General features: G+C 41.4%; 1 protein-coding gene across 1 annotated transcript in view; it reads right to left on the bottom strand.

Moving 5' to 3' along the window:
- Positions 1 to 26,218, bottom strand: part of Impg1 (interphotoreceptor matrix proteoglycan 1) — a 135,594-nt gene that overhangs the window by 65,592 nt on the left and 43,784 nt on the right. The window contains exons 9-13 of the mRNA XM_041679368.1: positions 20,439 to 20,497; positions 15,280 to 15,300; positions 13,327 to 13,571; positions 11,631 to 11,707; positions 10,637 to 10,715 (exon numbers count right to left, since the gene is read on the bottom strand). Of these exons, the coding sequence (XP_041535302.1) occupies positions 10,637 to 10,715; positions 11,631 to 11,707; positions 13,327 to 13,571; positions 15,280 to 15,300; positions 20,439 to 20,497 (481 nt within the window). The remainder of the gene's footprint in view (positions 1 to 10,636; positions 10,716 to 11,630; positions 11,708 to 13,326; positions 13,572 to 15,279; positions 15,301 to 20,438; positions 20,498 to 26,218) is intronic.

Here is a 26,218-nt window from a genome sequence, read left to right as displayed (position 1 = left end):
GACAGCGTCTCACTATGTGATGGAGATGATCAGGGAACTGGCAATCCTTCTGTCTCAGCCTTTGGTGTGCCAGCATTACAGGCATATGCCACCAAGCTTGGCTCTATAAAATTTTTATAATTAATTTTCCTATGCTTCCATATAGCACTTTTTGTTGTTGAGAACATTATGATTTATTAGCACACCAGTGCTCAGTTCCAGTAGTTCAGGATAACTTTCTGTCTTGGTTCCTTTTATTCTCCGATTCACTTTCCCACCCACTCATCAAGTGTCCTGGGAGCAGCTCTGAAATAAACTCAGTACAATAGAATTCTTGTCCTATGATCTGTTTTCAGGGGAAGCAAACCTTGAGCTATAAGTTCTATCTGTTTTGTTCACTTTTTTCTGTCTGTGCATTCCAAGCATGCATTCTTAAATATATGAATAAATACTTAATAAATGTATAAATATGGACAACAGCCCAGGAAGCTGCTACAAATTAAGTGAAATCATAAAGGTCTCTTTTGTTCCGTTCTTGCGCATTTGTGGCATACAAAGCCTCTGGAATTTACCTATGATGAACCAGTCTCCTAACCTGCATGGGAGGAGGAAAAGGGTACTCTACAAAAAGAAAGAAAGAGAAACGATGGCATTAATGGGAGATGAAGTGTCTAAGAATTCCTGCAAACTGATGCATAGAATCATTTGAATGTGCGTGTGTGTGTGCGCGTGTGTGTGTTTGCGCGAACACGTGCGTGTGTGAGTGGCTCTCCTGAAGGAGAGTCACTGTGGAAGAAAGAGAAAGGCTAAAGACAGTGGTCCCTAACAGCCTTTGTCCCTGAAAAAGCAGCAGAATTTTGTCCTAAAAATGTGGTCTCTGTTCAGCAAGGTTGGAAGGAGAGTGAATAGACTACTCTGTAAGAAAATGGGCCACAACTTGGAAAATAAATTAGGAGTAGTCATAAGTAGAATCTCAGGGAGTCCGGGTGTGGCACTGTTGGACAGCAAGGGATGGTCAAGGTCGTTTGACTAGAGGAAGTTTCTAGAAAGGGTGTAGCTGATTAGTTGAGATGGAGCCTTCAGTCTACTTGCAGTGACTTCCTCCTTCCCTTTTCATCTTCTACAAAAGGCGAAGAGGAATGATCTGGGAGGCCCAGACTGCTGACCTTCACGTGACAGGAGAGCAGAGTCGGAGAGGGAGACGAAGAATGTCAGCTCAGCAGAGGGCACAGAGCCGCAATAAGCATTTTCTTAGGAAAAGCCAATTTGGGGCAGGCCAGTACATTTGCCGCTGATTTTCCCCTGAATACTACTATTTCACTGATATCTAGGTCAAATCTAGAAGTGTGGTGTTTGGGAGTTAGAAGAACTTCAATTTACTTCTCATCTTCTGGGCGCTGTGGAGATGGTATCCGGGGATGGAGTGTAATTGCGCATGCGTGCAGAACGGCAGTCCTTTTTTTCCCTTTAGACGGCATTTCTCTTACAGATCTCTATGAATCAGGCTAGTTATTTATTTTTGGTGCTTCAGATCATGCCTATGGCCCTGGGCATGCGAAATATAAATTTTACCATCGAGTCACAGCCCTAGCTCTGTAAAATTTGTGATAGTTCACTCATTCAAGAAGACCATACTTTCTGATAGAGAAATGCAAAAATATTGACCCCAGTGGCTTAAAGGTTCCACTGAATCTTCTTATGAAAGTTTCAAACCTCCCTATGGTCCTTTTGTTTTAAAGTAGAGCAAGCTAAGTGGTGCCCTTGCCTGGCCTTTCTGATGGAGCATCAGGATAGGTGAATATTTTTTTCTTTTTGACTGGGAAAGTGCCTTATCACAAATTTCAAGCTTTCCATCCACGATCATCAGCACGGGTGTTCTTAAATCGCACGAGATGGAGCTGGTCAGTGGTCTTCAACATTCATATTTGGACAAAAGCGTTTACCAGTAAGGAATGTTGTTCAGTACGTGAGAGGGTCTGTGGCCCCACAAGAGGACTGGCAAAAAGAAGGACTGTCCTTCAGGAGGTGACTGAGACTAACGATGACAATATGGACAGCGATGACGAAGGGTCATGAAGCCGCAGTTCTGTGTGAGACACTGCTTTGCTCAGGAGTCTACAGAAAAGGAGCAAGAACACATCCTTTCGCTCTACGAATTCAGTGTGGGACAGATCCCAGACATGCACCTCAATCACTTCAACACTATGTCCGAGCGGTGAGCATGTGACTTTTTGTCGAGGAGCCAAGGAGCAGGTGATTTCGATGAACACTCTTCAGGAAACAGCTGCAGGCAGCTCATCAGAGTCCCCATCATTAGGGGACAGACAGCAGGTCATGAGGCTAAGAGAACAGGATTTTATAGGCAGAAAGGGCAAACTCAGGACAACGGGTGGTATTTTTAGTGATGGTGAGGTCAGAACGAGGGACAGAATACTGTTTCTCAGTTCAGAGATTTCTCTCTGAGAATCTTGGTAGAGATGATTGTTTTATGATGGGTGTGAGCTTTGGTTTTGCTCAGAGCACTCTCTAACTTTTGTGACTTTCTTTTTTGTTCTTTTCCATGTGTTTCTATGAGTAGACAGGTTGGGCATCCTTTTACCAGGAAGGTTTCCTAGCTAAAGGTTCCCTTTCTCTTTAAGTGCTGTCATTGCTAGTCCCAGCTTGGCTGGTGATGAATGTACAAGGATTTGTCCTTAATTGGCAACATAAGAATATTTGCACACTGGGCCCGTGTCAGCAGATATAATTCTTCTTGTTCAATATTAATCAAACGCCCAGTTATGAGATATAATTTTACTTACAGATCATTGACTGAAAGCCAGGCAGTGCACTCCCTCCTCTAGACCTTCTGAGATCAGTCACTGAATTACACAGACTGTCAGAATATCTCCCTCTGCTGTAATGAAGTAGGCTTGGCACTCACTGCAGATCCCCAGCCCAGGCCATGAGGGGAACACCTGAGGCCGGCCTTACTTGCTGGGGATGTTGATGAAAATAGGACACGGTTCATGAGATCCAGACTGTCTCCTTGATGAGGACTCTCAGGAGAAGGCAGTTTCCATGCTGTAAGTGTGCAGATCCAAACTACGTGATGGATTATGTTTTTCCTCTTGCACAGCTTGCTCAGAAACTTGGCATCAAATCTACAAACCACCTCAGGCAAATTTAGAGAACTTTATGATGTCCATTTTTTGCTTGATTTTAGAAAGTGTATCATACACCCCAGACTTCCACATCCAGTTATATTATGTGCTGAAGAACAAACCCAGGACTTTGTGTATACCAGACAAGTCCTTTACCAGCTGAGCCATATTTCAGACAAACATGATTTCTATTTAAATATGATTTTGTCTACAGTCATCTGACTTCTTTAACAAGTTATTGAGATTAAGCTCAATATAACGCAATATAAAAATCAAGCATTTAATGTGAATATTCAGTGGTGTGAAACACACTCACAGTGCTCACTTAGTTTCAAAGCTTTACCACCTCAGCAAAAGTGGTGATTTTACAGTTTTTCCTTTTGACTCTTTCAAACAAAACCTGATTGTATTGTGTATGTTTTCAAGTCACCATGTGTTTTTAATATGAAGCAGGATTTTAATAAACACACAAAAGAACATAAAGCAAGTCGAGTACAGGAAACCAAGAAGGAGTACAGAACACACACACACACACACTCACAAAATAAGTGCAGGGAGCATCATGGTGATATGGTCCCTGAGAGCCACTTGCTAGCAATGTCCAGTAAAGTAAAGATAGAAACAAGTCTGCTAGCCTGTGGTCCTGTGATGCCTAGCAGGTGACCCAATGGAGATTTGGAAGGGTTGGTTATTTACAAAAATGTACAGAATAGCGAGATAAAAAAGTACTTAAAATTTTAGGGCAACGCAAGTTTAAAGATAATTTTTGAAAGGTATTTATTTTAGAATCCATGAAGCAAAGGTTGATTATTTAGAAAGATAAATAAGATTGATAATTCTTGGCCAAACTAATCAAAAGAAAGTGAGAAGACTCAAATTAATTGAATTAGAGATGAAAAGAAATATTAAAACAGGTACTACTCTATTTCATAAATTACCAGTTCTTATTCTGAAACCATTTATTTCATATAACTGAAAAATATAAAATAAATAGAGAAATTTCTAGATATATATGACTTAGTCATATTAAACCAAGATAAAATAAGCAATTTAAACAGATTTATGACAACCAATGATATTTCAGCAGTCACAAAAAACAAAAACAAAAAACCAGACTTCTACTGGAGAGGTGTCTCAGTGGTTAGGAACATGTGCTACTCTTACAGAGGACCCAAGTTCAAATCGGAAGGCCCATGTTGAGTGGTTCACAAATACCTGTAACTTCAGTTCCAGGAAGATTTGACTGTGAGCATCAGTGCATACACTACACAACACAACACACATACACAGACATACTCAATTTAAAACAAAAAACTCTTAAAGATGTGCCTTAGTGATTAAAGATTGCTCAGTGACTAAGAGTGCTTACCCTCATACTGCCAAAACAACCCAAAGCAAAAATAATACTGCTGGATGTATCACTATATCTGATTTTAAATTATAGTATAGAGCCATAGTAATAAAGACACATTTCAGCACAAATCCAGACACATTGATCAGTGGAATAGACAGGAATACCCAGTCACAAGGCAATCCCACCTGATGCTGAGAGCTGCTGGTAGAAATGGCTTTACCAGAGACCACTGAGAGTGTACCACGGGTGACAGCTAATATTCTACAGGTTGACCAACCAGATGAATAACTTTCTGATGGGGAGTTCCACTTGGCCAAGACAATGGGGTCCCTGACTGGTTGCTTCTATCTGTAACTTTTCTCATGAATAAAAAATTCCTTCCCTAATAACAGCTATGGGTATTTTTCTCACTGCTTGTGTGTTTATCTTGTTAAAATATTCCATCTACTGGTCAGGAAGATGATTTCCGCTTAATCTGTATAATTCTTTTTTTTTTTTTTTTTTTGGTTTTTCGAGACAGGGTTTCTCTGTGGTTTTGGAGCCTGTCCTGGAACTAGCTCTGTAGACCAGGCTGGTCTCAAACTCACAGAGATCCGCCTGCCTCTGCCTCCCGAGTGCTGGGATTAAAGGCGTGAGCCACCACCGCCCGGTTTGTATAATTCTTATGAACAGAAATTATACAAGGATATTTTTCTTTACTCAGATAGACAAAGGAAAGTAATAGTATTCTCAGAAAAAAAAAGACAGTTAATTTTAGACTTCAGAACAAATTCAAAGCAAACTGGTTGCCCCTGGTGCATGAATTCAAAAGGTCAAGTTTCCAGGTGTTTATTGTTGATTCAAGGTCAGGCATGAAGTAACTTTGGTAGACAAAACCCCTGCAGTCATGGACCTTCTGTATGTGCTCCTAACCTCAAGGTTGAGCCAACTAACTGTTTAGTATTTAAGTTCTGAATTTCAATGTCTCTTTCTGTCTGGGCACCCTGACCTCTCAGAGCTACATGCTACTCACCATGCCCACTCAGTGCGACCTCCCTAGCCTGAGAAAAAATGTGTGACCAGCATGGCTCTGTTTCTTATTGTTTACTCAAGAAGAGCTATGTGACCCTGCAAAGGTGACGCATATTTGTCCAGAGGCTTTGCTGTAGGGGAGAGAAATGTGAGGTGTGTGTGTGTGTGTGTGTGTGTGTGTGTATGTGTGTGTGTGCGCACGCTGAAAGGGAGATATAGCTCAATGGGCAGAGAGGGAAGTGTGAGAAATGTAGGAAGAGAGAAGAGATGTAGCTGTATTGAAGAGGGAAGTGTGTAGGAGAGATATGGGTATAGAAGAGATGTGGTTGTATGGTGAGAGAGCCATGTAGATGAAATGTATAGCTATCTACAAGTATGTGGCTGTGGGAAGAATCCAACTGTGTAGAGCAAGATGTGGCTGTGTAAAGAAGTGTGAAGGTCCGTATCTGTGTGGAGAATGTAGCTGTGTAAAATAGATGTAATTATGTATAAAGATGTATGGCTATGTAGAAGAGAGATGTATGTATGTAAAGGGAGATAATGTAGCTGTATGTAAAAAGATGTAACTATGTGGCGACAGAGAGATTTTCAAGATGAAGTAAAAGAGAAAGTTACCATCAGAAAGCATGTGTGTTTCCTTATTTACTCTCAGATAGGAAAGTCTATCCCTCAGATAGAGAGGAATTTTTTTCTAAGTCCCAGCTACTCTGAAGGCATTCTTTTTGCTACCCTGAGTGCCGTCCTGGGAGCTGGTACCCCAGGCTGCTTTAACCTGATATCTGACAAAGGTGCCAAAATAAATGCTAAAGAAAATACAACAACAATGGTGCTAGGAAAACTGGATATCTACGTTTAGAAAAATGAAACACTTACTTCTCCCCCTGCTTAAAACTAAACTTTAAAAGGACCTCAATATAATTAAACCCTGGAGCTGTCATAGGGAGAAGTTTGAAACACACTTCAAGGTATAGACTCAGGTAAGGACTTTCTGAATACGATTCTGATGGCTCAGGAGGGGAAAAAAGACCAACAATTAACAAATGGGATCTCATAAAATTGGAAAGCTTTGTGTAATAAAGATAACCGTCAATCAAATGAAGAGACAGCCTACAGAATGGAAGAACAAATTTCCTAGCTATATATTTCACAGTGGATTAGTATCTAGAATATTCAAAGAACTCAAGAAATTTTCAAGAAACCAAGCCAATAAAATACTATCCCAGTGCACTGGTGCAATAGTGCTATGATGGCTATGGGGGCGATGAAACATTTTCTGGTCGAATATGAGACCTGCTTCTCAGGAAGGATTTCACTCATGAGACCATATCTTGGGCAACATCTCATGACTGGAAAGATTATAGACCCCAGTGGACTGTTGCTTTGCTAAACAGTCATGCTGTGAAACTGCCTTCTAAATATTTATGTTTAGAGTCATAGATTGTGTTTCTCTCAACACTGGCCAGAGACACTTCTTTTTGAGGGGGTAGCAGTTAATCCAGGGACTCAGAAATGTCAGAGTGCTGAGAATAAGAGACGGCTGAGTGCCGAGCCTTAACTGGGACATCTATATCAGCTCTATCCCCAAGGCTCAGAGAACATCACAGAAAATAGGAGGAAAGAAAGCAAGAGCAGGATGCTGGAGAGGATGCTGTGGGATACTGACTTGGCCTTGTGGTCTTGGATTCACTGCAGCCATGGTTACCTGAATAAGACCTGCACAGGATTAAGCCAACAAGATGAGTCAACATTTTAGCAGTTGGCACTAAGGAAAATCAGTAGGATTAAAAAAAGAAAAGAAACAAAAAGAGGATATGAAGGTAAGAGGAGGATTGTGGCAACACGGTCAAAAGAATGACACATGGTGATCAATGCCTTGGGGAACAGTGAGAGAGGCTCCAGGAAGTAAGGCAGAGGGCCTTTTTATCTTGGGTGCACTTTGTTCCCTGGATTTTTCTTTGACACGATTTCTTGCTTCTTGTGACAAACATTTACATCCAATTTATAAGACATGTTTATTCTTGTTGGAGGCAGAACATAGCTACAGACCTCAGTCTGCTCAGTGTGCCCTGAATCTGGATATGGCCCTGATCTCATGCTTTCCCAGATGTAATCTATAGTAAGTGCCAGGCACAGTGCTTAAATTGCTCTGTCCTGAGAAGTTCTGGGAAAAGGCTGCTCTCTTAACATGTAGTATGTGCTTACTGCCATTTATTTGCATGTTTTTCTGAGCTCAAAAGTCTTTCCTTAGATCATTGATTTCTTTGTTTCATTTGTATATAAAAGCACATTGAAACTGAAGTAAGTTGTCGGCAGCATTTTACTGAAGTCTGCCCCATTCTTTCCGGTCCTCATTTGCCAGGTCTAGCAGACAAGGTCTGCACAGGTTGACTGAAAAGCTGACAGGGAATGTGTTGGAAAATGTTCAAGGGAATGGGAAGGGGCAACTGGGGATGTGTGTGATCAAGATACTACATATACATGTATCTGGGATGCTACATATGTGTTGTTCTTGTAGAGGACCCATGTTCATATACATGTGAGTATATGAAATTATCAGATGATAAATAAAGATATTCTAAAAATTACTATTTTTATTGTGTGTGTGTTGTGTTTGTATAAGTGCAGCGAGATCCAGAGACAATGTTTGGGAGATAGTTCTAGTTCTTTCCTTCCATCTTGTTGAGGCAGGGCTTCTTTTGTTTCTGTCTCTTTTCACACCCCACACTACGTGACCTGTGATCTTCTATGTGATTCTCTTGTCTCTTCCTCAAATCTCACATAGGAGTGCTGGGATTACAGATCTGAGCTATTGCTTCAGCTTTCTGTGGGTCTAAGGGATTGAAATGAGGTTGGCAAGCTAGTACAGCCAGTGTTTTTTTTTCCTGTTGAGATATCTGATCAGAGTGAAAATAACTTTTTTTTTTTTTAAAGAATACGTCTGCTCCCAGGCAAATACAGTATAGTCTGGAGAAAACTTAACAATGGTCCTGATCCTGACCTTGTGCGAATCATTTCCTGTTGCTAGCTTTGCTTTCCTCATTTTTGAAGCACAGAGGCTTAACCAAATTATCTTTTTAGCTTTTTAGAATCTTTTGAGCTTTAGTGTTCTATGCTGTATTCTTATATAAGAACAGTAAAGCAACTTGAAAGTATAATAATGCATTTGTCACAGATATATAATAATTTTTATTAGTCTACCTAAAATTCCAGTTTTATAAGTGTTTCTGTTCTTATAATGAAAGAAAATAATATAGAGACAGCATTAACCATTTTACCAAAAGTTATGTTTTGTTATATACAACCAACTCTCAGATGATTTTAAGGTCAAAATGATGGTTGATATCCATTGTGGTTTGTTGTGGGATAATCTTTTTGTACACTGTGAAGAAATGTCACTTGGATTCGTTTAATAAAAAGCTAAACAGCCAATAGCTAGGCAGGATTTTCGAGGCAGGGGAATGCTGTAAAGAAGAAGGGCAGAGTTGTGAGGAGAAGCCAGATAGATTCATAAGAAGTCAGACACACAGAAAGGGATAGAGGTAAAAGCCACGTAGTAGAATGTAGATTATATATAATATATATAATTAAATTATAAGAGCTAGTTAGGAACATGCCTAAGCTATGGCCGAGCCTATATATTTAATAATAAGTCTCCTTGTGGTTTATTTCGAAGCTGGAGGTCGGGAAGAAAAATCTACCTATAGTGGTTGATTATAAAAAGGCCAAAATTCCTTGCTACTTCTTTCATTGACAATTAAAACCTATATTTTTTACTGCTTGAGTCTCTGTGATTGCTTAGATATCAGAAGAAGAGAAATGGCGATGTTCCTGGACTCACAAGTGATCAGAATACTGCCTCTGTCAACACGGCCAGAAAACCATGAGGAAGCCCGAGCCTCCTTGTGGGGGAGGTCCACATACTGCGGAATGGCGTCTCTAGCGAACAGCTCTGGCTAGGCACTGATTCTTCAGTAAAGTGCCAAAGTCACCGTGAAAATGGATCTTCCGTACCAGTTGAACTCTGCCCGTTGGCACATGTAGAGCAGAGCTGTCTCCACCAACCACTGCCCAAATTTCAGATCTACAGGAAATAAGTGACTCTTCTTAGCCACTGATTTTAGTTATACGACAGACAACTGCCGTGAAATGAAGACCTTCTTGTCAGTAACCACATAAACTATGTTCAGTTTGTACAGCAAGCTCTGCTATCATGGCAATACAAGCGTTCTTGGAAACCCCATGCTTTGTGATTCTCTACCTACCTGCTGAATACAATTGATGAGGAAATTAGCACCAAGGAAATATTTCATAAGGAGTCCTCCCAACTATAAAAGCAACAGCACCTTTGGAAAGCCCAGCCATAACACAGCTCCAGAGGCGTTTGTGTTTAGAACTGCAGTGCCAGCTGAGCAACTTCAGACCTCCAGACTTGTGTCACCAGACAACCTACAGAGTGGAAAGGAGGCTGCCACATGATGGAGGCCAGCCTCTATGTATTGGGAGCTGAGGCTCCATAATAAGAACTTGGCTCTAAGAAAACAAAATAGTAAAAATTAAAAATAACTATTAAAGGAAAACAATCAATCAATAAGACGTCAGTGTTTGGTGATTTTCTTGTGTAATTCACACTAAAAAGCACACATGAGCTGGGGTAGATCATGTCTGAAAGCCTGGCATTCAGGAGTCTGAGTCACATAGAGAAATTCTGTCTCGAAAATGAGACACAAGGAAGCACTTAAGAGGGAACAGACAGACTGTTAGTGGCTTGCATGGGTGATGTACTGGAGTAAACGTTCAACCCTCTGTAGCCACACCCCTGGGTCAAGGATTTAGGCCTCATGAGCTCCTTTGTTTTAATGGACTCTGTTTCAAAGGCTGGAAGAGATTTTTGTAGGTGAAGCTTTGGCTTCCATACCTCTCACTACACCCAGGAAGGGGAGCCAGCATTTCCGGGAGGCTTGGTGACTAGACATGAGGGAAGGATGATAGGTTAGAGGGGTTCATGTTCCTCAGAAGTTCCTCAGTGTTGTGATACTGGTGAGGCAAACTTTTTCAGGGTAGAGAAGACTTTTTCAGGGGTTAGAGGAAGAGCATAATGGTCGTCAGAGAATGTTGTCATCAAACATTGACTATACGGGAGGAAACTCACCAAGCAGGTCAGGTCCTTTTCTGTCCACTGCCTCAAGTCCAGGTTCACTGGGCAGAAGTTCTGGAGTCAGGGTAGCATACTGAAGAAGGAATTTAGAAAGACAGATGTCAAGAGGGGATGTTTCTCTGTTCATGAGAAGGGTTATACTTACATTTTTAATAGTGTTACTTAAATTTAAGCAAAGAATTTTTGTTGCCAGCATGACTTTCCTATGGAGCAAAGAAGGCATGGGGCTGACTCAGAGTTTCTGCTTATGAACACTCCCGTAAAAATCGTAGAACACTGAAATTGACAGAGCTTTAAGTTAAATACAAAAATGACTACTACATCAAGTTCTTTTAGTTTCCAATATATTAATTTGTTCTACCACCTCCCACAAATAGAAATGTTGGTAAGCTCATAGGAATTAAAAATAAACTTATAAAAGTATTCCTGAAAAATAAAAGTTAAGTATTATATTTTGCTTTAATTAGTCATTTTAGTTCATAAAAATCTTTTATATCTGGCTGGAAGATAATTCAGCAGGAAGAGACTCTGGCCACTATGCCTGATGGTCTGAGTTTAATCCCTGGGACCCACAGAGTGGAAGGAGAGAAGCAGCTTTTGCACTTTATCCTCTAACTTCCACACGCTTGCTGGGGCATGCCTGTGTCTCCTCTTCTTCTTCCAGTAAATAAAGGAATGCAAAAATAAAAAAAAGTCAAAGTGTGTCTTATTAAACATAGAGCACAACCTGACTCAAAATGAAGCAAATATCTAACTGAATCCAAGGAAACTGAATTTTATAACACTGGGAATGCAATGTGAATTCATTTTTGTTAATGTAGTTATTGGAAATGGGTTCCCAGTTACAGACCTAAAAACATAAAGTTTATGTACATAGCTTTATGCACAAAAATACATAGCATTGCAAAGAGTATTTTCTTCTATTCCGTCTGTGAAACTGATTATTTTACTGGAGGGCTTTAAACAGAAGGACAAGAAACTCACTTACCTCAGTGATGTCAGCAAGGGGCGTGGGCAGCCCTGATTGGATGGCAGGTTTGGAGACTGACAATGAGCCAGCAACTTCTGAGGGGAAAAAAAAAATCACAAGGCTAAAATGTTTCTTTTTTTCTTGTATGAGTTAGGCAATAAACCAGGTAAGCTCCTAAAATGTGGTACTAGTCAATTCTTAAGGAATACTACTACTATTACTGCATTACGACATTGGAGCTACAGACTAATGGTCACTAATTTGAATGAGGCCCACTGAAGGGCAGTTCCAGGGCTGCATCTTGCATGCTTGTGCGAGGGGACTTACTAAGAACAGGATGAAAAAGTGGGAGAGGTTGGGTAATGGGCACAATGATCAGTGTAAGTCGACAGAAGGAATAAGTACTGGGATTATATTGCTCAGAGGGGTGATTATAGTTAACGATAATGTATTGTTTATTTCATAATTGCTTTAAGAGGAGTTTTGAATTTTCTCATCACAAAGAAATGATACAGAATAAAGTGATAGATGTAATAATTACACTGCTTTGATCATTATGTGATATACACATGTATCTAATCATAATTTTATAGCCTAAGAGTGTGTGTAATTATGATGTGCCAATTACATAATAAGAACAATTACAAAAGAATAGTAGTTTAGAGATTTTTAGGGTCCCCAGCCTTTGTCTACAGACTCAGATCAAGTAGTCAGGCTGGTTGGCTAGGCAAATGGGGATAAGACTGTAACTTAGCTGGCAAAGAAAGAATTGGCTAGTATCAACATTGTAAAATAGGGGCATCAGCGGAGTTCAACTCCATCCCTCCTTCTGCTTCTCAGAACACCCCAACAGCTCAACAAGGACACAAGCCCAGAGTAACAAACGTCTTGGAGACTGTTCTGAAGTTGTTTGCTTGTTGCTTCAGAGGCTCCATAACCTCCCTCCCAATTTCCAGAGATAATGATTTGTTGATCGAGATCAGATGACAAAAGTGCCAGACAATGGCAGTTTCACGCCATCTTGTGCTGAAATGGCCTTTCCGTTGTCTATCTATTCTACTAGCTGCAGTATCTTTGAGTTTCAGGCTCCTGGGTCCCCCTGCAGCATCCTCTAAAGGTCTCAAGCATGTCTTATTATCCTGTTTATGTCTTTGGACCCATTGAAAGTTGACCTATAGGGGTTGTATCAGTGGTTCCTTACCCTCCTCCCTGGGGTCAGTTGCGTCACTGGGCAACTCTCAGGCCTAGAAGTAGCAGTGAGGTCATGCTACTTATAGCCTTATGAGACTATTCCATTTCTTTGAGTTAAAGAAATTTTCATGGTCAGTTCCTCTATCTCTTTTCAAATTATCCTCATTTGAATATGCCATCTGTTTTCTTATGAAGCCTGACAGTTAACTGGATGAGAAGATATGTGTAATCTATGACAGATAGATGGGAGTCTCCAAGTGTTCTCCCGACTGACTGAACACATTAGTCTGACTGAACTGAAACTACAGTGTGCTCTGAGACTTCTCTTTGGTGCAAAGTGATCACCAGGGGCTGATTAGATGAAACGCAGGAGGGAGTGAAGAGAGACAGAAATAGTACTATCCATGATGTACCTGTCATAGTAACGACTGACTCTCCAGGGCCTAAGTTAAAATGACATCATCATTCCTAGTTTCTCTGTTAGAATGAGGATAAATTCAGAACCACGGCATTACCAACTGACCATCACTGAACTGAATCGTCCCCACATCCAAGGAATGGTCTCCATCTAGTAGCTGGAGGATGAGTTTTTTGAGGTCCAAAGTTGGGAGGTAGATTTCTGGTTGCTTGTCTTCTATGGTTCCAGGATGGATTCTTTCCCTTGCAATTGTGTTCGAGTCAAGGGTCAGGAGATGGCTTTCAGGGCTTTGTACTTCCTTGTGGTCGTTTTTAAAGATGGCCGTAAGTTGTATTTCTGTGGAGCTTGAACTGTGGAGAGTAGAGGACATCCAAATCCATTGTTACAAGACTAGAGAGTTTCTATATTGCTACAAGCCTTCAGGAAAATTTAACTTCTTTTCTGATAGGCTCTTAAAGGATATGCAACTTAGAACACTTCAATATTTGTCAGAAATTTAGCATATGGAAAAATTTAGCATATGGACAGATACATCATTTTAAAGTAAAGTAAAGCCTGGAGAAGTCTAGTTTGAAAAGAGACTGTAAACTGGTTCCATACTACGAAAAAAGGGCTAATGGTTCATCGTTAATTAATTAGTGTTCTTGGTGGTCTTAAAGCCATGCAGTGCCAATCAGAAAGAGATAAATTGGCCCCTTTTCTACAAGACACCTTCTTTAAGATCTATGGAAGAGCATGCACAGTGTAGCAGAGGCATGACTGGCTATGTATGCTATGACCAAGTGGATCTTCAGTTCTTAAGGCCTTTTTATCTTCCATTCTTTTTCACAAAGTAATTTTGTTTTTTTCGAGACAGGGTTTCTCTGTGTAACAGCTCTGGCTGACCTGGAATTTGCATTGTAGATCAGACTAGCCTCATACTCACACAGATCCACCTGCCTCTGCCTCCCAAGTGCTTAAATTAAAGGCACATACCATCCACACCTGGCCACAAAATATTTTTTAAATAAAAAAAAAGACGAAAAACTTGAAATGCAAGGAAACAAAATAATAAAAGATGTAAGAAAAGGGGAAGGAAAGCAGTACACAATGTATGATTAACTGTATTTACTACTGTATTTATTAATACAGTATCTTTCAGCATGCAACCCCAAAGAAAATTCTTTACAGCTCTGTCCTTGAGAATAAAGTGTTACTTTTTGTTTCACGCCATAAATCTACACAGAGCAGTGCAGAAGTGTTTTTAAAGGCCTCAGAAGCTGATAATGTGTATTCTTGGCAGCTCTTCAGACCACACAATCAGTCAGCGACTACAGTTCATTATTTCACTAGTCAATTGCAGGAACCAAAGCCAGATTCTCATTACTGATCTCTCCAAGGTGTAGTGGGTCATTTCCCCACCTCAAACTGACCTTGGGGCTGAGGAGCAAATTGGTTTCTCTCCTTTATTCTAAGCTTCAGTTGGATGTACTCATGAGTGTGAAGGCAGCCAGCCAATCTCCCATTGCAAATATATTAGAATTAGTTAAATCATGATGCTGGCATAAAACATCTGTATTCTCACATTTTTTTCTAATTAGAGCTGTAGTTTTTTTAATAGAATGCATTTCAACGGTCAAGTCAATGTTACCTGGTAATCTCACAAAGTAATTTGACTAGAGGGTTTCAAAAATTACTAATGATAATTAATTCCGTTAAATAAAAATACCAAAAATATTGGCTTATTCAAGGTATTACATGTGAAATTATTTTTAAAAAAACAACTTATGTTGAATGATAGTGGCGCATGCTTTTAATCATAGCACTTCGGAGGCAGAGGCAGAGGCAGAGGCAGGCAGATCTCTGAACTAGCCTGGTCTACACAGAAATTTCCAAGACAGTCAGGGCTACATGGAGAAATCATGTCTGGAGAAAAAAAAAACAAAACCCAAGCAAAGCAAAAACCAACTAACCAACCAACCAACCAAACAAACAAACAAAAAAGCCCCCCACCCCACCCCAAAACATTTGTGGAAGAAAGTATGCTATATTTTAAAACATAAAATTAATCAGAATTACCCATCTCTTTCTTTCTTTGGTCTTCATTTCATCACACACCATGAAAGCATGTAAAGGAGAAAGAATTTTGATAAGATTTATTTAAGCAATCAGTGTATTATTTTATACACAAAAATGCTTGTATGTTGTCCTTCGTGTTTGCCTAGAGCTTTGGAGAAGCATACAAAGTGCTACCAGACTTTGAATGGTATCTTGAAGAATCATGGGTCTCAGGATGTAAATGTCATTACACACAGTTTCCGATCAGGGTTTGAGCCTTAGTCCAAAGATGTCTGTGCATTTACTGTCTTTTTTTTAAAATTAGTTGATATCTTCAAAGAGGCTGCAAATATATGCTATGCATCTTATATTTGGGTAGCAACTGCCAGGATGTTTTTAAAAAGTATTTTGCAAACAGGTTCCTTACTTCCTGAATGCCATTGAGGGATTTGTTTATTCTCAGAGGTAACTTGTCAGAGATTGACCCTGGGAACTAGTGTCTTGCCGATTTCTTCTTGAATGGCTTTTACCCTTTCCGGGACTGGTTCGATTCACCATGAAAACTTGTGAGAAAAAACAACACCCGTTTGCGGAGAGGGTGCTATGCACCAAGCATTTCATGTGTATTTTTATTTAATGTTTACCATAACAGAATCCTCATTTCACAGGCACTACAGCAGCAGAGGGAGACAGAGTGAATTGGACCCAGCAGAGGCAGGATTTGAACTTGGGGTTGTCTCTCCTGAACCTTGGTTTCATTTTGTCACCTCATCTACTGGTGTATACCTGAGAACCAAAATTGCAGACACTGAGAGACCCAGGCTCTAGCAGATCCATAGTTCTAGTACAATCCCTGAACACCCTGGCGCTGAATCCAGAGTCAGTAAAAGAAACACACCCTGGATCTGGGACCTGAGCCGGTGAAAGAAACATTTTATCCCTGAACCCAGAGCCAGAGAAAACACCCTGACCCTGAAACCAGAGTCAAAGGAACACGCTTTGTTCCTAGAACCAGAGCCTGTTAAAGGAATTTGTCCTGGCTCTAAAATTAGAGCCTAAAAGATAAAAAGGAACAGAGAAACACAGTTTGGCCCTGAAATCAGAGCCACCTCTGCCCCTGACACAAAACCAACCAATCCCAGAGCAGGGAAAACCAACCACTCCCTGAGTAAGGAAGTAGTAATCTTTAGTTTAGATGCATAACCTTTCTGACCCTCAATCCAGGGAAATAGGAGAGTAGTAGTAACCTTAGCCTAGAGACAGGCCATGACCTTTTCTGGACCTTAGCCCAGAGAAGTAGCTGCCTTCAGTCTAGAGGCGTGACCTCTCCCTGACCCCTGAACCCAATGGCTCCTCCTCCTTTATGGGAGGAGCCAATCAGCAGCAGGCAACTCCTCACCCCATAGGGAGCATCCAATCACAAGTCTGTAACTGTATAGGTTTGGAATTCCTCCAGCCTTCTCCTCTTTGCCTGGACACTAAAAACCCTCTTCACACTACTTGGGGTCTCCCCTGCTCTGCTTGCTGCTCCTGGCCTAGGTGCTCTGCCCCTGACCACTGCCACCGCTGCTGCTGCTGCTTCTGCTGCTCCTCCTCCAGATGGACAGTTAACTCGCATTAAAGACTCTTTGCTTTAGCATTAGATTTAGTCTCTTGGTGGTGTTTTGAGGTTTTGAACGTTGGGTGTAACAATACATTTTAGAATCTAGTTTAGAAGCTATTGTTTGGGTGGAAGGTTCACCTCAACCCTTGGCATTCAGTCTGGGATGTTTGGTTGGAAGTGTCACCCCAGCCCCTGGTACCCATATATCCAAAGACTCTGGAATGTTTGGATAGAAGTTCATCCCAAGCTCCCTCCCTTGGGAGTTGCCTTAGTCCAGACTCCACCTCCAAGAAAGCCTGCCAAAGGGTCACCCCTCCCCATAGAGGATCAAGACCACTTCCGTAGGGTATTTAAACTACCCACCAAAGAAAAACACATGGTTTTCCATCTTCCTTCCCCACATCCTCTCTGGGGGGGCTAAGGGGGAGCCTGAAAGCCACTCAGGATCATTGGTACCCATTAAACCTGGGCTTTTTCTAATTTGGTTTGATTTGGTCTGATTTGAATTATTGCATTGACAGAGAGGTTTATAATGTCCCCAAAACTTTTCAGCTATATTCAGTGTTCTCTATGTTTTGAATGACAGTTACTAATAAAGACAGTCTATATATGTGATAGGATTAATGTCACCGGCATTTCTACCTGAGCTACAAGTTCGTTTCACTTATTTGATACAACACGGCCACAGTGGATATGTTACAGACTTGTTCTTTCTGGAATAATCATTTTGTACTCTGCGAATATGTGTCAGTCTGACTGATTTAATAAAAAGCTGAACAGCAAATAGCCTAGGCAGGATTTTAGAAGCAGAGAGAATGCTGGGAGGAAGAAGGCAGAGTAGCCAGCCAGAGATGGAGAAACCAGAAAAACAGCATGGATAGTACAGAGGAGGGGTAATAAAGCCATGAGGTAGAAGAAAGTAGATTAATACAATTGATTGATTTAAGTTATAAGAACTAGTTAGAAACAAGCCTAAGCTATTGGCCAAATTTTCATAATTAATAAGAAGTCTCCATGTGGTTGTTTGGGAGCTGTCTGGGACAGAAAAATCAGCCTACACGGAGAACCTGCTGTCCTTTGAAGCAGCACTGCTCTGTGAGGAGAGATTGCCTCTCTACCAGACATCCATCCATGGCCTGTCTCTTGCTCCTTTGTAATTCGTAACCCATGAAATCAAGGAGAGAGGCCATACTTCCTGGGCCAATACCTTATTCCTGCCAATTAAAAATTGCTTTGTTGACATTACCTTGCACAAGCAAATGTAAATCTCAAAGAAAAACTGTTTATCACCACAATCAAGGCATGGAGCACATTGGCCTTCGTCAACACTGTATCCTGCCTCTTTGTGATCCTTCCCTTTCACACTCTGCTTCACCATCTCCAAGCAACTGCTGCTATGTTTTCTGTCACTGTAGATGAGTTTCTGTTTTCTGGAATTTAATATAAATAGAACGTAATGCACCTTTGTCTGGTCTTTCACTCAGCACAGCTATTTTGAGGGACATTCACGTTGTCACATATGTCAAAATTGTTATTTCTTTGTCAAGAAAAGTGTCTAGACTGAGCACATTCTGGAATTGTCTATTGCTCTGTTGATGGTTGGTTGCTGATGGTTCCAGTTTGGGGCTATTAAAGATAGAGATGCTATGGAAGCTTATGCACGAGACTGAAGTACTCTACTCCACTAGTTCGTGTGACTGCTAAGTTCCTCACACTTGCTTTTTGGGATGAAGCAATAACTCTAAATTGTGATTTAACTGTTAATCCGTACAACTGTAGTAATAATGGGGTCCTAACAATTTTCCGGTTGTGTTGAGAGAATCAGGTGAGGCTGTTCCTATCAAGCCATTTGTGAAGTCATAAAGAAGCTTTTCTATAAATGGTAAAAAGGAAAGACAAGGTATGTGACTGATAGGGCTGACTCATCTGTGGGTATCTGGCTCCGGAACAAAAGTACTATCCTTCATAGAAAGTTAATTCGACAATATCCCCAGCATTGGGATCAATGGCCAGAGGTTTGGGCTGCTCAGAAGCATATTATTTATTGAACTCAGGAGCCCACATACTTTCCTTATAACAGAAGGAAAACTATTGACAAAAATGCAACTAAACTTATTTTCTAAGCATATTTGGCAGAAACAGGAATAAATCCTTACAGGGACAAACACTTGGGGAAGGTTCCGTTTCCAGGCATGCCTCTTTAAAAGTTTTACCTTGGAAAATTTCACTGCCCAACATTGTGATTTTCCTCTGAAGTAGATTTTTTTTTTTTTTTACAATTAGATTTTCATTTGTTGAAAGGAGGAAATAACACACATTTAATCACTCACCAGGAGAAGCATTTCCATAATTTCCTGAAGCTGTAGATTAAAAATTGGCTCTTTAACTGTAGTACTTTATCCCGAAGACTGCGCCATCTATGCAAAATATGAGCCTATCGCCTTTCATTATCCGCTCATCCATCTGACTGCACGTCGCATACCGCAGAGCGGATCTTGACACAGAGCTAAGCCAGTTTGCTTTGGTAAATATTAGGACTTTCATCTTTGATCACTCTCCCTGTCCAGTGTTTCCCTCTGCTGGAGTGATGCAAATCAGAGGAGGCCTGACAGCCCTGGGAGGCAGAGCTGCTCACATCTCCCAAGCCCTCATCTCCAGGCACCAACTGCTCTTTCCCAGGGTTCCTTCTGCTCCAGGACCAGGTAGAGTGGCAGGGCCACTGCCTGATCTTGCCAAGTCACCTCCTACCTCCTTAGGCGTGGAAGTTCATCCTGCTTCTGCCAGGGCTGTTGTTGCGCCCCACAGCACATGGTTAAAAAGTGCCAGCTAGCGGTTTTGCCTGAAGATGTCTGAACTAAGGAGAATTTTTAAATGAAGCAAAAATTTTTGTTCCACCCGTGAACCTGCGTTATCGAGTGCAGATGGCTACAGACGCGCTTCCGCTGGGGTGTGATGCCACCCGGCTTTATTTAACACGGCATTATTTTATCTGCTTAACATTTCAAGTCATTACTTTTTGAACCATACAACATTGCTTTAGTCCATACACTAATAGAATAAAAAAACCCATATATTTTGTGAAGTCTTGCTTTTGCCCCTGTGAATTCCATTCCTTCAATCCCTCCCCCCATAAAAGCTACTTAAAAAAAAATTCAGATTCACCTGTCTTTTGGCTAACATGAGTTATGCCAACAGGGATGGGATTTGACCTTGGGGAGGACATGAGGCAACCCAGTAGAAGGCAATTAATTGTCACACGTTTTTATCTGTCTTCACTGAGGTGTTTCTCAGAGATTTGCTAATGACATTGCCAAGGACAACTGCCAGGTGCTCTGGGGAGGGCAGGATTTCCAGTTTCCAGAGGGAGCAGCATTGCAGATCCTAAGCTCTCACCCCAGCAGCTCAGTTTTCTGTTCTAATTAGAACTCCATTGTCTCTGAAGTATCCAGTCTACAGGACTAGATTCAGCTAAACAACCCAGGGAAAAGGGACCTTCTAATCCTCAGGATGTCACTTCTAAGGCAGGCCAGGGAGGAAGTGATTTAAAAGATGAGAACAGTCTAATTCTCTTACTTACCCAAATCCTAGCACATGGATTTCTTCGAAGCCTGGAAGGTTCTTAAATATCTTTTGCAACTGCAGAGAGAAAGAAATGTACTTATTGGTGCTTCTGGCTCAGATGTTACCAAACAAACAACAAACAAACGAAACCTCTAAACAATTTTGATGAGTCGGTTAGGGGACATTTGAAACGGAAAGCTGAAATAAAACATGTCCAACTCCCTCCATTCACAGATATTTCTGAAGCCCACAGAGTGTTTTGCTATTAGCTTAAAAGCTATATACGAATAGCTCTGAGATGCTTGAAATATTTATTTTATATAAAATATGTAATATCTTTAAGATGGCATTTGGAGGGAACCTTCTTAACTATAGCATTTTCATCTACGTAGAGTAATACCACTTTTTGTCTATGTAGCTAAGGAGAAACTAATGATGTTCCCTGAATTGAATTAGAGGATTTGGAAAATATAACACTAAAGGTATTCAATGCAAAATAGCTGATCGATTAGATTTGTTCTTAGACCTGCGTGAATTTCACAGGTTTCCTCAGTATGTGTTTGTTAGCAAGGCTTGTTTTCAGAACAGTCTTCCTGGCTCCTCTCTAGGCTCCATCTCAGAGCCTCCAGGTTCCCAGGGAATGGGTAGTTCTCTCTAAATATTCCTCCACAGTGGCCTTCTTTGGCTGACTTCCTTTTCTTTCCTTTTCACTCTTCAGTTTTCTATGTTCCGTCAGATTTTTGTCTTTCTTTAAGTGTTAAAACACTGCAAGTTCCCAGCCCCAGCCTTCTCAACTCACTTCTTCCATAACCTGGCCCATCTCAGCTTTCCTGGGGGAAGGCTACAAGACAAGAGGGTCTGAGAGGAAGGCAAAGCCAGTTATTAAAGGAGCTAACAATTGTCCGGCTCAAGTGGGATACCAGGGACAAGCGAGGCTAGCCTTGTCGTTCCATCCCTGCCTCTCTCTGATCGTCATCCCCATCCCCGAAGGGAAATCTGATTTTCTCCCATAGCTTCAATGATCCATCAATCTCCTTATACCCAGTCTTCAGTTCTCCATACAAGGATCATTTTCTTCTCCCAGTCTTTACTTCCAGACTCCCCCATGTCAGACAAGCTTGGAAGGTCCCAACTGAACACTTTCTTTAATAAATTGCCTTTGTCATGGTGCCCACAGTGAGAGAAAAGTTAGACATACTCCTTTCTGTTGTTATTTCAATTACAAGAGGCCTATAGCTGGCCTTCCAGTGAACTGAAGATGACCCATGCACTTCTATTTCTCCAGAGCTCCATGGATTGTTTTCCCTCGACCCACAACACAGCATCCTCCGTGTTCTGTTCACTGGATGCTTCCACTGAGCCTTTGTCTACTGAAAAGGGAGAGTTCCAGACATGTACCATCTAAATTCTAGGAGGTCCATGCCCTTTGGTCTAGGGTTGGAGTTCTCTTTATTTGTCTTTATCTCCCTTGCTCTTGGAATGCCCTGAATTGCTATCTACACAACATTAACAATATTGCTTGATGAGTTGAGTTCATCTCTTCATTCTCCAGACTCATCAACATGCCCCTGCTTTGTCACGGTGTCTGAAACCACCGCCACTCTGCAGCTCCAGCACCAAGGACTAGTAGCAGTGATACACAGATAGATAATCCCCAATCTCCTCTGGGGCTTTTGGGCTGCATCACGGAATTTTTTTTCCAGCAGACTGATTTACCTTCTAATTATATTTTCTTGTGCCAATATTAAAAATAGTTTTCATTTCCTGAACCTATAGGAACTCTGGCGATGAAAGCGGCTTAGTCTGGGTGATAAGAAGATACTGCACAGGGCTGGGTTTAAATATTGGTGCTATTACTTTCTAGTGCAAACTCCTGAGTTTATTGCTTCATCTGAGTCATGGTCTTTTGATCAAAATGGGACGCTATCCATGCCACAGGGTACCAGTAAGGTATGAGAAAAAAAAAAAAAAAAGCAATGCATGCCTGGCCCTCAGTTAGTGACTTTTATAATTTGTTATTATTATTTTTTGTTTTGTACTTTTCTACCTTGGTTACTAGCTCCCTGAGTGTCTCAATCCCCACCCCCCTTTACAACTCCCTCCCACCCCCAAGTGTGGATTCAACAAGGTCAGACCCAGCTTTTACACAGCTTTTTCAAAAGATTCACCAGAGGAGGGCAGATGGAGGGTTCCCACTGTGGTGTTGGGGGAAGGAGGCCTGGGGAAATAAGCTTCTGTGTCTCTCCCCTATTCTGTAAAGAGCTAAACAGAGAAGAAGCACAGGAAAGGAGAGGTTAGGTTCTGCAGAGCTGGGCTTTAGTTGGGAGCACACAGGAAAGGTCCTTGTACATCCTTCAGGCCTGCACTTGTGTCTTGTGAGAGCAGCTTTGGGTCCACAGTGAATTTGGGGGGTGAAGGCTCAAGTGTGTGCTATAGAGTTTGGAGCAAGGCACAATGATTCTGAAGTATTTTCCTCACAGAGACTCTAGACTACTGTGCAAGCAGTTAGAGGAAGTGTGGAGGCTCCTCTGGTACTTCAGAGGGGCTATCTTTGTTATAATCTGCTGGCCTGGTCTGTCACCTGGGTACCCTGTCCCTTTAAGAGACAAGCCCAGTCCACTCCCAACCCTCACCTTCCACTGAGGCAAGCATAGGATCTCTGTTTCTTCTCCTCCCTTCTCCCTTTCCCTACTTCTTCCTTCCCTCCCCCCTTACAACCCACTAAATAAACTCTACACCCAAACTCTTTTTGCATGGCGTATCTGTCTGTCCCTCACTTGCTGTGGTCTCCCATCAAGGGGACCAACTGAGGCCTCTGGGGACCCGTGGCTGCACTTCATGGGACAGGTTCCCTCACCATCTGTTTATAAATGATAACAATCTTCCCTCCATTCTTGGAGTGCTCCACAACAAAAGCATTTATGTAGGAGATGTGTGTGTGTGTGTGTGTGTGTGTGTGTGTGTGTGTGTGTGTTCATGCCCTCTTTGTGAACCTGTCTGAGTCTGGTTAAGAATCAGCTTTGCATCACAGGATGTAGATGGTGTCTAGGGACATGATGACAAAAGCCTTCAGTTAATTCTGCTAAGTAATCTAGCGGGGGCCTTCCCATCATGAAGCACTAGCCACTAAATTGCTAATTAAGTGCCCACTTAACCTTATTAATAATGCTAAATGCACAGGGGTCTCCCTGATTCTGCCAGAATGCATGCTAACGGGCTAAAAAAAATAGCTACAGCTGAGTTTCACTGATTGTTTGCACAGGAGAAAGCATTCGGACAACAACCAAGTGATTCCTTTTGACATTTGTACTAAATTGCTCATTAGTTTTATTGTGGAAATTAAATCGCTGCAAAGCACTGTCCATTAATTTCTAATTAGGCCCAAATGACTACTAATACAGACTATGGGTGGAGCACACTGATTGGGTTTCTAAGGCAGTTTTTGCAGGGGTCCTGCTCAGGAGCCAGTGAGGGGACAGGAGCTACAGAAGACTATGCCATCCGTAGTGGCAGACTTTGCTGAAAGAGTCAGCAGTATTGATGTGATACTCTTTGGAGAAGAATTGGACAAGACATGGGTTTCTTTGTTAGTAAACTTTTCAAGGACTAGAGGGTAACTAGGTAGATGTAACAGTTACCCTTTATACATAAACATTCATTGGGAAAAATAGAAAGCCTTACAGTAGTGTTGAAGGAGCAAGGCTTGACTACCTGGGTTGGAATCTTTTCTTTGCCAGGTACTGGCTGTGTTGGCTAGGGATGTTAATTTGTCTCCGTGTTCTTCAGTTTCCTCATCCATTAAATGGGAGATGATGATGTGGGATTTCCCTTTGTGTGCTGTGATTACCATTAATGAATAAAGAAACTGCGCTGGACCTATAGCAGGGCAGAAATTAGGTAGGTGGGAAAAACTAAGCTGATTACTGGGAGGAAGGTGGGTGGAGTCAGAGAGAAGCCATGGAGCCAACTCCAGAGATAGATACTGGGAACTTTACGCGGTAAGCCACAGCCACGTGGCAATACACAGATTAATGGAAATGGATTAAATTAATATGTAAAAGTTAGCCTATAAGAAGCTAGAACTAATGGGCCAAACAGTGATTTAATTAATATAGCTTCGGTGTGATTATTTCAGGGCTAAGCAGCCAGGAACGAACAAGCAGCCTTCTCCAACAAAATGATACTTACTGTACTGTCTAGTTTTATCTCCACTTGACACAAGCTAGAGTTGTCAGAGAGGAACGAGCCTCAATTGAGAAAATGTTTCCAGAAGACTGCGCTGTAGGACAACCCCAGTCACAAAGACACTGAGAGCCAACAACTAGTCAATGGGACCTTCTGAAACTGAGAAGCTTCTTTAAAGCAAAGAACAAGGTCAACAAGACAAAACGACAGCCTACAGAATGGGAAAAGATCTTCACCAACCCCACTTTGGGTAGAGGATTGATATCCAAAGTATACAAAGAACACAAGAAATTGGTCATCCAAAGAACAAATAATCCAATAAAAAAATTAGTACAGACCTAAACAGAAAACCTTCAACAGGCGAATCTCAAATGGCTGAAAGACACTTAAGGAAATGCTCAATATCCTTAGCCATGAGAGAAATGAAAATTAAAACAACTTTGAGATTATATCTTATACCTGTCAGAATGGCCAAGATCAAAAGCACTGATGACAGCTTATGCTGCTAGAGAGGCTGTGGGGTAAAGGGAACACTCATCCATTGCTGGTGGGAGTGCAAACTGGTACAGCCACTTTGGAAATTAATATAGCGATTTCTTAGAAAATTAGGAAACAATTTACCCTAAGACCCAGCAATACCACTGCTGGATATGTACCCAAAGGACACTCAATCATACTACAAGGACATGTTTTCAAATATGTTCATAGCAGCATTATTTGTAATAACCAGAACCTGGAAATAACCTAGAAGCCCCTCAACCAAAGAATGGATAAAGAAAATTTGGCACATTTACACATTAGAGTACTACTCAGTGGTAAAAAAACAATGACATCTTGAATTTTGCATGCAAATGGATGGAACTAGAAAGTACCATTCTGAGTGAGGCAACCCAGACCCAAAAAGATGAATATGGTATGTACTCACTCATAAGCGGACACTAGGTATAAACAATAGGTATTGAAGCTATAGTTCATGATCTTAGAGAAGCTAAGTAAAGGTGAACCCTAAGAAAAACATATATAGATCTACCTGGAAAATCAAAACAGGTAAGATTGGGAACATGGTGGTAGGAGGGAGAAGGGAAGGTGGAAGGGAAAGAGGAAGGGAGAATGGGGAGAGAGGAGGAGAACTTGAGGGAATGGGGTAGCCAAGATGGAGGAAGGACAGAAATGAGAGCAAGGAAAGTGATATCTTGATTGAGGGAGCCATTATGGGCCTAGCAAGAAACCTGGCTCTAGAGAAATTCCCAGGGATTACCCCAGCTAAGACCCTAAGCAATAGAGGAGAAGGTGCTCAAACTGGCCTTGCCCTGTAACCAGACTGATGACCATCTTACATACCACCATAGAACCTTCATCCAGCAGCTGATGGAAACAGAGGCAGAGACCAACATTGGAGCACTGAACTGAGCTCCCAAAGTTTAGTTGAAGAGTGGGAGGAATGAGAATATGAGCAAAGAGGTCAAGTCCACGATGGGTACACCTGCTGAAACAGTCTACCTGAACTAATGGGAGCTCACCAACTCCAGCCATACATGGAAGGAACAAGCATAGGACAAACTAGTCTCTCTGAATGTGGTTGACAGTTGCATGACTGGAGCAGACTGAGGG

The sequence above is a fragment of the Microtus oregoni genome, unplaced genomic scaffold, assembly GCF_018167655.1.
Source record: "Microtus oregoni isolate MIOR12 unplaced genomic scaffold, Mior012 000032F_ref0000030, whole genome shotgun sequence".
NCBI lineage: Eukaryota > Metazoa > Chordata > Mammalia > Rodentia > Cricetidae > Microtus > Microtus oregoni.
The sequence above is the reverse complement of the archived record's forward strand: the minus strand, read 5'-3'. Positions and strand labels throughout refer to the sequence as shown.